A 17380-nucleotide genomic window follows, 5' to 3' on the forward strand; every position below is an offset into this window, starting at 1 on the left:
GTGGGGTGACAAGGGGCTGCCAGAGCCAGGCAGCCAGGCGCTGCCTGGCGGATTACAAACTTGGCCGAGTGTTCGGAACACAGGGAGGGGAAGCCTTGAACATTCCTACAGGGGCCCCTCTGGCCCGGGGAGCGGCCGCTTGTGGTTTCTCAGTATGTGGCAGTGATTAGAATGGGATTTGTCTGAAAACATACAAGTCCCTTAATGAGCGTGTTGAAATGGACACTTTGGGGGGGAGTCAAGGAACAGTGGGGTGGGGGCCTCCTCAAGCAGGCCCAGCCGGAGATGCCTGGGCCGCATTCCCAGAGGAGATTGTGCTGGTTAAAATCCCAGCATCCAAGCCGCCTTCCTGCACGGCCTCCGGAAGGGCCCTGGGAGCCACATGTTCACGGCCCCCTTCCTACCAGGTGCCGGAGGAGCCGGGGTTCTCCCTGGTGTTGGAGGCGGCGGCATTCCTGGTGGGCCCGGCGCAATTCCTGGGATCGGAGGCATCGCAGGTGGGCATCTGTCCAGCAGGGGCTGGGGGCATTCTGGAGAGGGCCCCAGGGAAAGGGTCTCACCCTCTGCGCCTGTCTCTCCAGGGGTGGGGACTCCAGCTGCTGCAGCCAAGGCCGCCGCAAAAGCAGCTAAGTACGGTGAGTGCCCCGTGGCGTGGCCAGCCCAGACCCCGGTGCCCTCAGCCGCCAACCACAGGGGCCTTGGACAGCCCAGTGGACTACAAGGCTGGGTGGACTTGGCCACCGTCCATCTCTGGCAGCCTCTATCCCCATCTCCCCAAACATGCAATGTTCCTACCTCCCTGCCTTTGCCCATACTGGCCACTCTTTCTGGAAGACCATTGTTCTCCATGGATTGGCCCAGCTCGGGGGTGGGGATGTCCCATGGAGCACCTGGCTTCTCCCCTCCTACCCTAACCTCACTGCCGCTGCACCCACTGCCTGGGGGCCCAGCGGAGAGACTAGGCTTTGCTTTAGACCTAGATAGTGGTCTTCCCATGCTCAGATCCAAACCCTCAGAGCTCTGGGCTGGTTCCAGCAGACCTCCCTGCCTCTCGGATGGGTGGGATCCTTCCCTGGGACCTGCCACTCCCACAGCTCCCAGAGCTGTGCCCTTGGAGGCCCTCTGAGGTTCTCCCAGGGTCCAGACCAGGAGAATAACCCTCTCCTTCTACAGGAGCTGCTGGAGGCGTGGTGCCCGGTGGGCCAGGCTTTGGCCAAGTAGGCGTCCCAGGAGTCGGAGTCCCAGGTGTTGGCGTCCCTGGTGTTGGGGTCCCTGGTGTTGGAGTTCCAGGTGTTGGAGTCCCAGGTGTTGGAGTCCCAGGTGTGGGTGTACCAGGTGAGCTGGGCTGCGCGTGTGCACGCGTGGGCACACACATGTAAGAGAGAACTATTGAAACCATTGATATGACTTTTGGACTGCCCCTAATACCTCATCCAACTATCCTCTTCACACCCTCAGCCACGCCTCGTCTTCTCTTCCTTGGGCTATTATGATCTCCTGACTACTCCCCGCCAGTGTCAAGTTTTCTAATTCATCTTTTGGCTATCAGTGTGTAGTCCCAGCTCTTAGCTGAATAGGTGCTCTGTAATGGTGGGTGGATGGATGGATGGATGGATGATGATGAGATGGATGGATGGATGGATGGATGGTTGGGTGGATGGATGGACGGTTGGATGGATGGATGGTTGGATGGATGGATGGTTGGATGGATGGATGGTTGGGTGGATGGATGGTTGGGTGGATGGATGGATGGTTGGATGGGTGGATGGTTGGATGGATGGATGGATGGGTGGATGGATAGATGTTTGGATGGATGGATGGATGGATGCTGGTGAGATGGACAACTGAGTATGTCTGAGAATGGCCATGTAGATGAGTAGACAAGCTGCTGGACGAGGGATGTGTAAATGAAAAGACAACTAGAAGGAGAGACGTTGAGAGATGAATGCGGAGATGGACAGACAGATGGAAAGGCAGGTAGGGCACTAGATAAGTGGTGAGAATGACAGATGGGTAGATGGATGCGTGGGTGGAGGGGTGGATGATGGAAGGAAAAGCCCAGGGGTAGATGAGTAAATGAGGAGATGGGTGTGCAGAAGGCAAATGCAAAATGAACCATTGGATATCTAGATGAATGGATAGGTAGGCAGAGGAGTGGCGAATTGGATGGGTGAGTGGGTGCGTGGATGGACAGACACTTACGTTGGTTGAGTGGGATCGAAGTCCAAGGATAGACAAACAAAGGGTCAGACCAAATAGGTAAATCAATGGGTAGATGAACGGATGGTTAAGTAGGCAGATGGACGGATGAGTCGAGGGGGATATGCGTTGGTGAATGGACAGGTAGGCCCTTGCGTCATTTGTGTCCCCCTTGGTCTCTCCAGGGGCTGTGTCACCAGCTGCAGCCGCTAAAGCAGCCGCCAAAGCAGCCAAATACGGTGAGTCCTGTGCTGATAGCTCTGCCCTGTCCTGTTCTGGCCAGAGAAGGGGAGTGACTTGGTCAGGGTCACACAGCAAGTCACTGGCTGAGCTGGGACCTGGAACTGGTGGGCCCCCATACAACATCTCCTCCAGGTGCCTCCTACCATGAGGCCACAGGGCTGAGTAATGGGAGAGTCCCAGTCCGGCATTCCCAGTGGAGACAGCGTCTCTGACCCTCCCTGCCCTAATTGGGGCCCTCTCAGAGGAGCCGAAGCCTGCTTAGGGATATGGGACCTCCCCACAGTCTCTCCAAGGCCAAAGATGGGGCCCTTCCCCAAGTGCTCAGAGAAGAGAGGGTTTGGAGAGCGCTGGGGTGGAGGGGGGTGTCAGTAAAGACTCCCTTCAGGGGCGCCTGCGTTCTATGGTTTCTGGTCCTTCACAAACCAGACTTGGGGGAGACCTGCCTCCTCTTTTCCAGCGGACCGGCATCCCCCCACGCCCCACCCCGACCCCTCCCCAGCCCCTCTTACTGAGATGCCTTTCCACCTGATTCTCTCCCCCTGCAGGGGCCAGAGCCGGAGTGGGAGTTGGAGGCATTCCCACTTTCGGGGTTGGTGCTGGGGGCTTTCCTGGTTACGGTGTAGGAGCTGGAGCCGGAGGGGTTCCTGGAGCCCCGCTTACCCGTAAGCCTGAATTCCCCATGGGGACACTGGGAGAAGGCTTTTCTTTTGTAGGGCTATGGGGGGGAAGGGTGCATGGGAGCACAGGCTGGGGTTCAGAGCGCTCAGGGAGGAGCTGGGGTGGGGGGCACAGCGAGGGGCTCCAGCACCTTTGGGTAAGAGCTCTGTAAGCACAGCCCTCCCCTCCCCAGAGATCCAGGGGGGTTTCTGAAGGGCTCTCTCTCTCTCTGCTCCCCCCAACATCTGCAGCTCAAGCAGCAGCAGCTGCCCAGGCAGCCGCGGCCAAGGCAGCCAAGTATGGTAAGTGTCCCAGCCCTGCCTGTCCCCACGCCAAGGCCAATGACCTCTGCTCCTCCCCAGCCCTGCTCCCCCAGGGGGCCCAGGCCCCAAGCTCAGAGCCCTCCCCCAGCGTGAGGACAAAGCCACCTTGCCCTCGGGCCTTTGCTTCCTCTCTGTCCGGGTCAAGGTCGGGGGTCCCTGGCTCCATCTTCCAAAGCCACTCTGAACCCTTCTGCTCTCTTCAGTGGCCCGGCACTGCGATTACTGGGGTCCTGCTCATCACCCCCAGCCCCAACCAGCAAGTCCTCGCCGCCCTTCTGTTCCCCGCACCGCCTCCGCCCTTCGCGGAGAAGCCCGCGATTCTAGGGACAGAACTGATGCCCCTCTTTCCTCCAGGTGCTGGAGGCGCCGGAGCCTTGGGAGGGCTGGTGCCGGGGGTCGGAGACGGAGTGGCAGGTGTCCCAGGCACGGGAGGGGTGCCAGGTGAGCAGCGTCGCCAACCCCGAGACGGGTTTGTCTCGTCTCGTGGAAGGATCCCTGGCCTTGCCCAGGTCAAGTGCATCCTTCTGCAGACTTGACAAGAGAATGGGGAGGAGAGCGGGCAAATTCCCCTACTGGGAACGAAGACCGTCCAAGGGAGCCTAGCTTGCTGGGGAGGCTCGGGAGCCAGCCGGCATCCAGCTCAGCCGTGAAACTCCTTTACTCCAGTGTGGCCTTTCTGGTCCCAGACCAGGTGGGAGGGCCTGCCTGGGCCACCCTTTGGCTCTCCTGGGTTCATTCTCCCCCACCAGTCAGAGGCCAAAGGGAAGAGATAAAGTCACGCAGAGATAAGTTGCAGACTTCCTTGTTTGTCCCCACCCGATGTCTCTTCAGCATGCCTTCTTCCTGGGAGAAAAATTTTCCTTTTGAGGTTCCCCACCACCACCAAAACGAACCATTTCCTCCAGTTTGGGATAAAGCCGTGTTAGGATTTTTTTTTTTTTTTTAAATGAACACAACCTTTCACAGAAAGCTGCACAAGACTTCTAGAGGCTGAGGGAGGGGGGGTCTGGGCTTCTCCCCATCAGCGCTGGGCTCCCCTCTGCCACAGCCAGAGCCCGAACGTCACAGTGCCCAGGTTGGCTAGGGGGCCAGCTTCAGGGCAGGCCTGGCCGCCAGGCTGGCTGTCTGTGCTTCCCTCTCTGTCTACAGTCGAAGGAGACAGCGTGGGGAGAATCTTCTAGGGGAGGGGACACTTCCCTACAGGGGATCTTTCCAGAATAGGGGACGGGGAAGGCGATGTGGAGCGGGGTGTCGGGGACTGCCCCCTGACCCCTACTCTTCATCTCTCTAGGAGCAGGGACACCAGCCGCGGCAGCTGCCAAAGCCGCCGCCAAAGCCGCCCAGTTTGGTAAGTGTCCCCCCAACCCCCCGATTCCACCCCCAGCCCCCATTCTGGAGCCTTGCCCCCAGCTCCAGCCCAGATCTGGCTGGGGCCTGCCTGCCTCTGGACCTCAGGCTGGGCTCCCCGGACTCCCAGCCTCCTGGAGGACCTCTTGCCCCCTGCTGAAGTTCTCTCCATCTCTTGCTACCTCCAAAACCCACCCTGGCAACTCCAGGCACCCACACCTTCCTGAATATAGCAAGCCACAGCAGCCCCACTTTACAGATTCCCACCATACGCCAGCCTCTGGGCCAGAAAGTGGCAGGTGGGGGGATCCCTGTGCCTTAGCCTTAGGAACCTGCAGACATCAAGGTTCTGATCACAAAGCCTAGCACTGTCTAGGCCAGAGAACACCTTGACTGCTGGTCTCCTGACCCGCAAACTCATGTATGACAAATGACCCCTTTTTGGCCAAGCTACTCTGTGCAGAGGCAACCCTTACACCCACGCTATGGGGCTGGTACCACCAGTCCCATTTTCCAGATGTGCAAACTGAGAGTCTGGGAGCTTGAGTCATGCCCCACATTTGCTCGGCTCAATGGCAGCTAAGCTGAGCTTTGAACACGGGTCTACCCATCTCGCCGAGCTCCCTTTACTGTGTAACTGCCTCCGCCACCCTCAGAAGCCCCCAAGGGGTCCTTGTCCCCCAGAGGTTAAGAGCTCCTGGTCCTGTATGTGCCTCCTTGCAGGTTTGAGGCCGCTGAGGCCCCCGGAGGGAAAGTAATGTGGCCGTCACACATCACTTGTCCGGGCTGGGACAAGAGCCCGCGGCTCTTTCTGTCGGTTTCCGTCCTTGGTCATGACCTGGTTATGAACGATCTCTTCTTACTCTTGCAGGGCTAGGCCCCGGGGTCGGCGTGGGTCCTGGTGTGGGTCCCGGCGTGGGTCCCGGCGTCGGTCCCGGCGTCGGTCCCGGCATTGGTATTGGCCCCGGCGGTGTTGCAGGTGAGCTGCCCGAGTGAGCGGGCCTGAGGGGCCTCCGAATCCTCCCTGGGTGCTGTCCCTGACCCTGAACTCCCTCCCTCCCTCTCCCTGCAGGAGCAGGGACCCCCGCTGCAGCCAAAGCCGCTGCTAAGGCAGCCGCCAAAGCCCAGTACCGTGAGTACCGAGCCTGAGGGGTGCCCTCCCCACCCTCCACGATACGCAGCTTCATCGGGTCCCAGACCAGCCACCAGAGGGCTCAGAAGCCCAGATGGGGCACGAGGGAGACCTGGGTTCAAGTCCTGGGTCCCACTCTAACCAGGCGACCTCCGAGTTCCGTCCCTGTCCTCCAGTGTGACACATGGGGTGTCCACAACCACCGTGTAGCCCAGAATGCCAGCCTGGGAGGGGCTGGACCTGGCAGTCAGTGGGCGTTTTAGGAAGACCATTCTTGGTGGCGCTATAGAGGGCAGGTTCAGCAGCAGGAGGCCCCTACTTGTGTCTGGGTCGCCCCGCGGGGGGCTGACTCAGCTCCCCAGGCAGGACTCGCCATGCTCCCTGCGCGTGCTCCCTGCCTGCTGTGCCCCTCCACCACTGCCCATGTCCCCCAGGGGCTGCAGCCGGACTTCCTGCCGGCGTTCCTGGCTTTGGGGTTGGTGCCGGCGTTCCCGGATTCGGAGTTGGTGCTGGTGTTCCTGGGTTTGGAGCTGGTGCAGGTGAGGAGCCTTTGAGCCTAGGCAGAAACTGCCCCCTGAGCTCAGAGGAGGGGGACCCCTGTTCCTGCCCACACAACCCAAGCAGCCTCACTCAGGGCCTTGTAGTGAATCCCCCACTAGGTTCTCCTGAGCCATCAGAGATGACCGAGAAACAGACGGGTGGCAGGCTGGGCAAAGGGGGCCCCAGGCCGCTAGATTTCAGAGTTTCAGTTAGACAAGTGACAAAGGTTCCAAACAGAAAAGTAACCCACTACCCCAGAAAGGAGGGTGGAGGTCCGTGGGGTCAGTGGGCCTGAGGGGGCCGGTCTGGCTGCCCTCCAGGAGCATGCTATGGTAAGGGGGCCACTAGGACCTCCGGGTCTCCACCTCCTGCCTGCTCTGCATCCAGCCTCAGGCAGATCACACTGTGCCTGGAGGAGAAGGAAAGGGCAGACAGAAGGACGAGACATGGTCCAGCCTTCAACCAGCCCCAGACCAGGCTGGCCACGGCACGGTTAGATACCGGAGCTCTCTACCTGGCAGGGTGAGCTCCTGGCTGGGGCACCACGGTTTCAGAGCCTTGAGAGGAGCAAGGAAGGCTGAGGAAGTCAGGGAGGGCTCCCTAGAGGAGGCAGAACGCCCAGGCACAGATCTCGGCTGCTGACCGGCTCCCTTTTCCTTTTTTCTCTTTTCCCCCAGTCCCTGGAACCCTGGCTGCAGCTAAAGCAGCCAAATATGGTGAGTGCACTCCCCAACGGCCCCCTGTGGTTAGTCTGCTTGCTGCCCGCCCTGGCCCTGACCAACCCATCTCCCCTCCGTGGGGCTGCGGCCCAGTGCCCAGAGCCCACAGCACAGGGCTAGGAGGGTCAGGGTAGGGAAAGGCAGTTTCTAGGACACATTAATGATGGTTTAGTAGACCTGGTTCCTGCCCGCTAAATACCTATCATGCCCCCAGCTCTGGGACAACTCAAAATGCCCCTCACATTTCCAACACCCATGGTGGCAGCTCCTTGAGGAGGACCATGGTCCCTAAGGCCCTCCTGGCCCCTGACAGTTTCATGGGACCCAAGACCAGGGGCCAGAGCCCAGGCCTGCCTCCCCAGCAGAGCCGGGACACCTCGCCTAGGCCCTCGGCCTCCCGCCCGCCTTGCTGTCAGCACAGCAGCAAGCCTCCGGCAGCTGGGACCTTCAGCAGTGAGCCCAGAGGACGTGGCAAGCCCCGCCTGGACAGCCAGACCCACGCTGTCTGTGGCCCCAGCATTCCTGGCCTCCGAGAAGCCGGCCCAGGACCCCTGCCAGGGAACCGCCAACCAGCCCTGGCCAGCCCGCTTGGGGCCAGTTTCCACCTCGGAAAATCCCGGCTTCCTCAGCCCCCACCCCCCACAGGCCTGGTGACCCACAGGCCCCTCTTCTGTTCCCAGCCGGCGGCTGGCTTGTCTGAGTCTAACAGACGTTGCCAGGGAAACAAAGCAGTTGAGAGCACCGGCTCCCAAGCCACATGTTGCCAGTGGAAACGCGAGGACATTGCTTAACCTCTGGTGTGCCTCAATTTTCTCATCTGCAAAATGGGGATGCTAAGGGTCCCTACCTTCCCTGCTGTAGCGAATGAGAAGCAGGCGACTCTGTGCAAAGCACAGAGACCGGTGAACGTTGCATCAGGTGTTAGCCGTGACCACACCCGGCAGCTCAGCCCTAGGAGGTGGTTCAGAACTCAGAGTGTGTGCACTGGGTGTGGGGGGTGTCCCTTGGCTCCCCTAGATTCCCGCAGCAGGAGCAGAGCAAGGATCTCCAGCTCTGCGGCTCAGAGAGGTGACAGCTAGGAGAGGAGAAAGCAGAATTCGAACACAGGGCTGTCAGAACCTGAGACTAGCTTCACCCCTCAGCAGCTCGTGGCCGCCAGTGGGTCCCAGCACTAACTGGCTGGGAAGGAGAAGAAATGGGCAGGCCAAGGCTCGGGGGGTGGGGGGGGCCTTGCCCAGTTGGGCAGGACAGAGCTGGGACTCAGACCCAAGTGTCTGTCCTATGCCCCTTCCCACTGGGTCACATGGCTTTGGCCACCTGTCTGCTTGCCTAGCGTCCCTGGGCCAGGGAGCCCCCATCCTAAAGAAATTGGGGTACCAACTTCCCACTTTCTCTCCGCAGGAGCTGGGGGGGCCGGGGCTCTCGGAGGAGCAGGTGTCCCAGGCGGTGTGGCAGGTGAGTCGAAAGCCCAGGACAGGCTGGACAGGGAGAAAGACAGACCAGTGGAGAGTCCCCTCCCCCCCAACCCTGAGCTCCTTCTGTGTCCCCAGGAGTCGGACCTGCAGCCTCAGCCGCTGCTGCCAAAGCCGCCGCCAAAGCCGCCCAGTATGGTGAGCACTGGTTGGGGTGCGGCCGCCCAGCCCCTCGGGCTTCGTTGGGGAGGGGGGCTTCTGACCGTGCCTGGGGCCCTCAGGGGCGTCATCTCCCCAGAGCCCAGGCCACACCCTGGCCCCACTAAGGCCTGCGAGGCCCTGGGAGCTCAGGTTCTACCTGGGTCCCGGGAGGAGCCCCCCACCGTCTGGCAGGCAGACCTGCCATTCCCACCCCTAGTTTAACACACAGCTCTCTCCACAGGCCTCGGGGGAGCCGGAGCCCTGGGAGCCGGGGGGCTCGGAGCCGGAGGAGCCATCCCAGGGGTTGGGGGCTTTGGAGGTGAGGAACTGCTGTGGAATCAGAGGGTGCAGGGGGCACATGTGTGTGTGTGTGTGTGTGTGTGTGTGAGAGAGAGAGAGAGAGACTGAGATTTCTTCCTACCTGCCACACTGGCCCCAGCCTTTGAAGGACTTTCCGCAAGCAGCCGCTGGGGCCACCTGGTGCAGCCGGGCGCCCCCTCCTGTCTGTCTCCTGCCTCAGCCCACCCACCCGCTTTAAGCGGGAGCTCATCGGGATGATGGTGGCTGTGCCCATTTTCCGGAGGAGAACAGCAAATCCAGCAGGGAAATGTGTTTCCCCCAAGTCTCTGCCACCGCCTGGGGGGGGGGGGCTCGTGCTGACATGTCACTCTTTGGTGGGTTGTCATGGTGTCCCCCCTGCCTAAATTGGCCCAAATCTCGTCCCCGTGCTCCAGACTGGACACGGGGGAAGAACTCACTAAAGTGTGCACTGGGTGGGGGGGGGGGGGGCGGTGATGGTAGATGAGGGACAGTGGCAGGTGACGAGTGGGTGAGCAGGCCAGGAGGGGACGTGGCTCTGGGAGCCGGGAGCAGTTCCTGAGCCCTCTGCCCCATGTCTCCCCAGGTGTGTCCCCAGCCGCAGCTGCTAAAGCAGCCAAATATGGTGAGTTTCCTCCGAGGCCTCCCTCTGCCCAGGCAGCTGCTTCTGCCGCACCCCCGTTGCCTCGTCCGCGCCCCAGGTCCCACTCAGTCCTGCTCACAGGAGCCCTGAAGGCCTGTGCAGGACGTCCCTGTCCCCAGAACCGGAGGGGGATGCTCAGGGCCCCTTCAGCTGTGCCTCGTCCGAGCCCCCGTCCACCCTCTTCTCAGGTGCCGCTGGCCTTGGAGGTGTCCTGGGAGCCACCAGGCCATTCCAAGTTGGAGGTAGGGGCCACCTCTCTTCGAGAACCTCTGCTCTGCCCGGGTCTGGAGGAGGCCCGTCTGGCTAGCAGGGGGGATGGGCTCCTGGAACCGTAGCCAGCACAAGGACACGAGCGAGAGGGCGGAAGGGACAGTCCAGGAAAGGGACCATTGTGCCCCAGGAAAGGCGCAGCAGACCTCAGGCCAGCGGGCACACCGTGGGCGACAGACACCTGGCTGATGAGCTGGGGATATGGGCGCCCCCCCCCCACCAGGATGCCTGGCAGACACAAGGCTTGTAAGGAAAGCTGATCTGCCAGCCAGGGGCACGTGGCAGGGAGGAGGTGGCCCTGGGCAGGAGGCCAGGGGAGGGAAGCAGGGCCTGCCCCACGCCAACCCCGAGCTCCTCCCACAGGAGTTGCAGCAAGACCCGGCTTCGGACTGTCCCCTATTTTCCCAGGTACACCCGGGCTCCCTGTCTACCCCCCCCCACCCCCGTGCTGCAGCCCCGTCCTCCCCAACCCCTGCTTCATCTGAGATCAGAGTCAGGCCCCGGGGGGCGGGGGGGGGGGTGGTGTTGGCCCATGACCTCCCTTACACGAAGCTGGGTCTCCCCTCCTTCCCCTCCCCCTCCCCTGCAAAGCCAGGGAGCATCAGCTTTTCCAAAGATCCACGTTCCAGATGCGGCAGCCTGAGACTCAGTGCCAGGGGCTCGCCCAGGGTCATGCAAGGAGTGAGGCCGAGCCCAGGGCTCCTGACACCCAGGCCCAGAACTCGGCTGCCCCCAGGGTGGGGAGGGGGGCCCCCTGGGGAGGCTGGGCCGGCTCCCCAGAGCAGACTCACTCACAGCCCCTCTCCTTGTCCCGCAGGTGGCGCAGCTGGGGGCCTGGGCATTGGTGGTGAGTCAGGGCACGGAGCTATTTTCATGGGGGGATGGGAGGGGTTAGGGGCTACCGTGGCAGCTGTGACCGTGGCCACAGCCCCCCGGGGCTGGCTCTCTGATGTCAAGGAAATGCAGCCATGGGATATAGGGCTGGGGGCAAGGAGCCCATTCCTGGGGCTCCCTGCCCAGCATGTGATGGGACACCAGGAGACAGACACCTGGGCCGGCCAGGTCTCTGGTGTAACTGGAGAGCCTGATGGCCCCACAGAAAAGGAAAGGAAATGCGTAAGGTGACCAGGGAGGGCAAAGCCTCAGGCATATTAGGTGGGGCAGTTTGCAGTGGTCCAGGGTCTGGCTGGGGGGCGGGGGGGGAGCCCTCCTAGCTGCTCAGACCTCCACGGGCAGGATACCCTCCACAAGGAGCACAGCATTGTTCCAGCTGGGTGAGACCGAAGGCCAGGCTGCGGGCAGGAAGGTGTTCAGAACCTTCTGTGATGGCTGGAGGCCTGGTACATGGTGGGGGTTCGGGGAGACGCAGCAAAGCCCGGCCCCCTTCCCAACCCCTACCCTTACCTCCACAGGCAAACCTCCCAAGCCCTATGGAGGGGCCCTGGGAGCCCTGGGATACCAAGGTGAGTAGAGACCCAGCCCCTGGGAGAAGGCAGTGAAGGGAGGGGGCCAGACAGAGACAGAGGGCTGGGGGGGGTCCATCAGCCTGGGAGAGAGGAGCGACATTTGGACTAGGCCTAGCGGGGAGGGAGTGGGGAGGTCGGGGAGCAGCCAGAGGCCTCATTCCCATTCCTGTGTCTACCTCTGACACAGACACCCAGAGCTACTAGTGGGCCTGGGACCCTCCTGGCTCGCCCTATGCCAGCCCTGGCAGTTTCTCCGTCCGGGCAGCTCACCCCACCCCCACCAGGAGGAGCCAAGGGAAAGAGAAGGGAGGAACAGAAGAGAGAGAGGGTTCATGGGACAACGGACCCCTACAGTCAGGGAATTTCAGGGATGGATGGGGACCCAAGGTGCCCCCAGCCAGGCAGTGTGGGCAGAAGCCACCCCGGGCCCAGACAGAGCCCCACCCTGGCTCCAAGATGCAGACGTGCCTCTGGGAATTGGTGGGGGGCAGGTAATGGTCACCACCCCCCAAGGAACCTCCCCACAGTGCTCAAAGGAGACTCAAAGAGGCCCAGCTCCCTCCTGGTCTGCTCAGGAGAGGCAGAGGCAAGGGCAGCCTGACCCTCTCCGGGATATGCACCTCTCCGTCGGGCATGGCTTGTTGCCTCTGGCCCAATCCCACCGGTTTCCAGCCCCCCCTCCTACAGCGGTGCCCTGACGGTTTAGAACAAGGCTTGCCAATCAGGGTGCTTGCTGAAGGCTTCCCAAACGCAGTGGACTCAGAATATAGAGACCTTGTCCGAGCCAGGCCCCTTCCCCTCCCTGAGCCTTGATTACCACCATCCCGTGGGCCCTGCTCCCACCCCCCTGCCTGATTAGGAATTAGGGCAGCGCGATGGCTCAGAGCTCAGCAGGAGGTGGTGGCCAGGCTTCTCATGGCTTCGGAGCCTTTGTTCCCCACCGCGTTGATGTGGGTCCAAGAAGAGTCTGGAGCTGGTCTGAGTTGGGCAGGGGCTTGAGCAGACCCTGGGAGGGGTCAGACCGTCATGGGTGCCTCTTCTCGCCCAGCTGGGGCCTGCCTGGGGAAGTCCTGTGGCCGGAAGAGAAAGTGAGCGTCCCAGGACCCCTGACTCACGACCTCATCAACGTTGGTGCTACTGCTTGGTGGAGAATGTAAACCCCTTATGACCCCTTCCCCCTGCCCCCCGTCGCCCCTCCCCAGCCCCCACCCCAGGAGGGGGACAGGCCAGGCTGGGTGGCCTTGGAAATCCACAAAGCGAGGAAACAAGAGTGGTGGCCAAGCGGGACCCAGGAGCCCCCCCTCCCCCGACTTCAGAGGCCAGGGGTGGGTGGGCTTAGCCCCCTGCCCCCACCCCTCCCCACCCAGGAGCTCCCTCTCCATACACTCTCCATCTCCGGGGGAACTTGGTGCTACGCGCTGGTGCTCTCATCTTCCTGGGGGGAGGAGGAGGGAAGGGCGGCCCCATGGGAACCCCCTCCCTGGGGCTCCTCTGAAGATGGTGCAGACACTCCCTGGGCAGTCCCACCTCCCCCCTGCCCATCAGGAACCCCCACCCCCCACCCCGGCTGTGGTCCAGTTGGTACCCAAGCACCTAAAGGCTCAAGCTGGATTCGGTCATACCACCTCTCAGCCCCCAGTCCCTGACTTACTCCCCAAGTCTGGGACACCTGCGGATGAAAAGACGCTCCCCTCCCCCAACATTGGGAACAGCCCTCTTGCTCTTGTGTAATTCATCCAGCCATCTGTCCATCCGTCCATCCGTCCTGGTCCCCAGCTGACCGCCCAGCACCGCTGCCTGGCTGGGGGGCCCCCACCATCAGCCTGTTTAACCAGTCCAGACGGCCTGTGCCCCTCCTCCACCCCCCTCCACACACCCCTACGATGGGGCCTGAGTACCCAGGGTTCGAGGAGCATGCCAGTTGGGGCGGCAGGAATCTCCTCCCCGACCTGGGTCCCCCCCATGCAGTACTGTATCCCCCGTCCCTCCCTCGGACCCTTGTTTTGGGAGCATTTCCCACCCGTACCCCGCCCGTCTCTTTGTGTCTCGCTGTGATAGATCAATAAATATTTTATTTTTTGTCCTGGATACTTGGGGATGATTTTTGATTGTTGATGTTCTCCTGGTTTTATTTTCATGGTTAATTGAAAAAAAAAAAATTTTTTTTCTTCTGATCTGCGGAACTATATTCCCCAGTAGAAGATTAATTTTAATCACTTTGGTATAACTCTGGATGAAATACATATTTTTTTTTCTTTGAAATACGAAAAGAGAATTAACTGCTTGAGAAAAGACTAATAAACGAAAACCTTCGGAAGGAAACTGTTGTGGCCTACTTTGTCCTCTCTCATCTGCCCCGGGGTGGGAATGGGAACTTCTGTTCGTCAAGGTGTATTTGCAGGGGCGGGGAGGGGGGGCGGAGCTATTTACCAAAATCACCTGCCCTCCGATTCCGGCCCCTGGGTGTACCAACCCCTCCCCCAAGTTCTGCTTGCCCTTTACCAAGGAAAGCCCCTTGGCAGGGCCAGACCCATCCAAGTGGGTCTCCCAGCCAGCCACGCCTTCCCCAGACCTAGCCCTTGGGCCCTAGACCTTGAGCATAGAGCCTGGCAGGTGGTCTCCAGATGCTGACCGCAGAGCTGAAGGGGTGGACCAGACCAAACCCTTGGCCTTGGTGCACAGCCATGTGGAGAGAGGAGAAATGGCCCCACTGAAGCGAACCAGAAGATCTCCCTGTGAGACATCCCCGGGAAGGAAGCACTGTTCACCCACCCGGCCCTGCTTCGGTTCTTCTGGGAGCCTCAGAGGCCCTCATTCCCAAGGCCCTTCCCCTCCCCTCGGGGCCAGAAATCCACGGGGCCTGAGCCCAGGCTCACCTGGAGCCCACGACTCCCCTTTATTTTTATTTTTTAAAGATTTTATTTATTCATTTGACAGAGAGAGAAATCACAAGTAGGCAGAGAGGCAGAGAGAGAGAGGGGCAAGCAGGCTCCCAGCTGAGCAGAGAGCCGGATGCGGGGCTGGATCCCAGGACTCTGGGATCAGGACCTGAGCTGAAGACAGAGGCTTTAACCCACTGAGCCACCCAGGCACCCCCACGACTCCCCCTTCAGACGGCGCCCTGGGGGCCAGATTCTAGACTCCCCTCCCCCAACCACCAATTCCACTTCCAGGGCCCATGTGGCATTACGCCTGCATCCGACCGACCTCTGGAGAGCCAACCCGATGGCCCCCGTGGGAGCCCCCCTAACGCAGCAGGATGCAGAGGGAGCTGTTTGTTGGGAGTGTGGGTATCTGTGCCTTTGCCTGCAAAGACCCACGCGGTGCCAGGAGGAGCTGGGATGGAAAGAGGAGCGGGCGGGCTGATGCTCTGGGAGCAAATCCCACAGCACAGCGGAGTAAAAAAAGCCATTTCTCCCCGGGGCTCCTCCTTAGCCATCTCTCCACGTAGCAGCCAAAACAAATCCTTCCAAACCCAAGTCAACTCAAGTCAAGGCATCAGGGCCAGAGCCAGAGACCTTCCCGCAGCCTCGGAGCCCCCACCTGAGTCGGACCAGCTGTTCTGAGCACGCCTCCGGCTCCCCAGCCCTCTGCCAGGCCAGGCCCTCTCGCTTTGCCTGGCAGGGAGGAGGCCTCCCCACTACCGGTCAGCATCTGCCGTCTCCCCCTGCCTGGAGGGCCCTTCCCTCTGCCTAGCAACGTGCTTGGCTCCCCGGCTGCCTCCAGTGACTCCAATGTCACCTTCTCAGCCTCCCTGTCTCAGATGACAAACTGTCCCCTCCTCCCTCACCTGTCCCCGCCTGCTTTCTCTCCAGAGCGCCCACCACCACGTGACACGGGACAGTTTCCCCTCTTTGTCCCTCATCCATCCATGCTCCATCCCAGACTATAAATTCCCCTGAGGCTTAAACACTCTCTGAAGAACAAAAATCCTTAAACGCCTCGGCTTTCCTCGGTTATACGCTCTGGTAGAAAGACGGTCCGTGACTGTGTTGGGCTGATGAGAGCCTCAAAGATACCGGCTCCCCTACCCTGTGAATATTACTGTGTTCATCTGCTCAGGGGGCCACAGCCAAGCACCCCAGACCAGTGGGGGGGGGGGGGGGCCTTCAACAACGGAAATCCATTTTCTCACAGTTCTGGAGACCAGAACTCCAAGATCAAGGTGTGGACGAGCTTGGTTTCTTCGGAGACCCCCCTCCTCGGCATGTTCCCCCTGTGTCTCCCCACGGTGGCCTCCGATCTGTATCTGTTCCTAATCTCCTCGGTTCTTTTAAGTCAGGCTGGACCAGAGCCCATTCCGATGACCTCATTTTAACCTAATTGTCTCGTTAAAGGCTCTCTCTCCAAACGCAGTCACGATCGGAGGTACTGGGGGGGAGGACTTCAACATGCGAAGTTTGCAGAGCTGTAAGTCGACTAGCCCTGACAGTACCTTACGTGGGAAAGCAGTCTTCGCAGGTGTGATTCAGCGAAGGCTCGTGGGATGCGGGAGATTTTCCCGGTTGGCCCTAAATGCCATCGCAAGTATCCTCGTAACCATCGGGACAGACTGTATGCCAACAAATTGGGACAACCCAGAAGAAATGGATACACTCCTAGAAACACGCAACAGAGCGAGACTGAATCGTGAAGAAACAGAAAATCTGAAAAGATGACTAACAAGGAGATTGAATCAATAACCAAAATTCTCCCAACCAAAAAAAAAAAAAATCTCCCAACAAAGAAAAGCCCAGGACCAGATGGCTTCTCTGGTAAATTTTTTTTTTTTTTTTAAGATTTTATTTACTTATTTTTGCGAGAGACAATGAGTGCACAAGCAGGGGGAGCGGTAGAGGCAGAGGGAGAAGCAGACTCCCTGCTGAGCAGGGAACCTGATGAGGGGCTCGATCCCGGGACCCTGGGATCATGACCCAAGCTGAAGGTAGACCATGATTCTGGCTCCCGCCGCCTCCGCCACCGGCCACCACTACGAGATCCAGGAGCAGCAGGTCCTATCCGGCCCCCAGTAAACAGCCCTGCTGGCCTCAGACCTGACTACAGTCCCTAAAATGGCCCCAACTTGGCTCCAGCCCCACTGTACCATGGCCTGGAAGCAGGCCTGCCCACCCAAGGACCAGCCAGCATCACAACGGAAGCACATTCAGGGACCAGCAGAAGCCACGCCCACCCACTTGGTGCCCGGCCAGCCAACCTTGGACCCCTCTGTGGGCCCAACAGATGAGCCCAGCTCCAGCCCCACTATAACATGATCCCCAAGACAGGCCCATAAATCCAGGGAATGGGCAGGGGAAGGTCTTGAGCTATTAAAATGAGTCTGCAAAGCCTGTAAATAAAAAATTTTTTTTTAAGATTTTATTTATTTATTTGACAGACAGAAATCGCAAGGAGGCAGAGAGGCAGGCAGAGAGAGAGGAGGCGGGAAGCAGGCTCCCTGCTGAGCAGAGAGCCCGATGCGGGGCTCAATCTCAGGACCCTGAGATCATGACCTGAGCCGAAGGCAGAGGCTCTAACCCACTGAGCCACCCAGGCGCCCCTAAATAAAATCTTAAAAAAAAAAAAATTGGGGCACCTGGGTGGCTCAGTGGGTTAAAGCCTCTGCCTTCGGCTCGGGTCATGGTCTCAGGGTCCTGGGATCAAGCCCCACATCGGGCTCTCTGCTCAGCCAGGAGCCTGCTTCCTCCTCTCTCTCTCTCTGCCTGCCTCTCTGCCTCCTTGTGATCTCTCTGTCAAATAAATAAATAAAATATTAAAAAAAAAAATTTGAGTCTGAAGGTGCGTCCTTCAGGGCCCGCACACCCACGCAAGGCTCCACACATCACCAAGAATCAGGTAAACACGACAGTGCCAAAGGGAACTAATGAAACTCCAGTGACCAGCTCCGAAGAAATGTAGAGCCATGAGCGCCCT

At 60.1% G+C, this 17380-nt stretch overlaps 1 protein-coding gene across 2 annotated transcripts in view; it reads left to right on the forward strand.

Annotated features, from left to right (window-relative positions):
* ELN (elastin) overlaps positions 1–12647 on the forward strand; it is a 29707-nt gene extending 17060 nt beyond the window's left edge. Inside the window, exons 17-37 of one of the 2 annotated variants that reach the window (XM_032327407.1) lie at positions 408–497; positions 582–635; positions 1174–1335; positions 2385–2438; positions 2988–3104; positions 3351–3401; positions 3777–3863; positions 4714–4770; positions 5641–5748; positions 5842–5901; positions 6336–6440; positions 7119–7157; positions 8562–8615; positions 8711–8770; positions 9015–9092; positions 9678–9716; positions 9923–9976; positions 10368–10412; positions 10822–10851; positions 11417–11467; positions 12519–12647. In XM_032327407.1, the coding sequence (XP_032183298.1) occupies positions 408–497; positions 582–635; positions 1174–1335; positions 2385–2438; positions 2988–3104; positions 3351–3401; positions 3777–3863; positions 4714–4770; positions 5641–5748; positions 5842–5901; positions 6336–6440; positions 7119–7157; positions 8562–8615; positions 8711–8770; positions 9015–9092; positions 9678–9716; positions 9923–9976; positions 10368–10412; positions 10822–10851; positions 11417–11467; positions 12519–12562 (1439 nt within the window). In that variant the 3' untranslated portion in view covers positions 12563–12647. The remainder of the gene's footprint in view (positions 1–407; positions 498–581; positions 636–1173; positions 1336–2384; positions 2439–2987; positions 3105–3350; positions 3402–3776; positions 3864–4713; positions 4771–5640; positions 5749–5841; positions 5902–6335; positions 6441–7118; positions 7158–8561; positions 8616–8710; positions 8771–9014; positions 9093–9677; positions 9717–9922; positions 9977–10367; positions 10413–10821; positions 10852–11416; positions 11468–12518) is intronic. The other variant, XM_032327408.1, reaches the window with a different exon arrangement.
* Positions 12648–17380: the final 4733 nt, after the last annotated feature.

This window comes from Mustela erminea, chromosome 20, assembly GCF_009829155.1.
Source record: "Mustela erminea isolate mMusErm1 chromosome 20, mMusErm1.Pri, whole genome shotgun sequence".
NCBI classification, from domain to species: domain Eukaryota; kingdom Metazoa; phylum Chordata; class Mammalia; order Carnivora; family Mustelidae; genus Mustela; species Mustela erminea.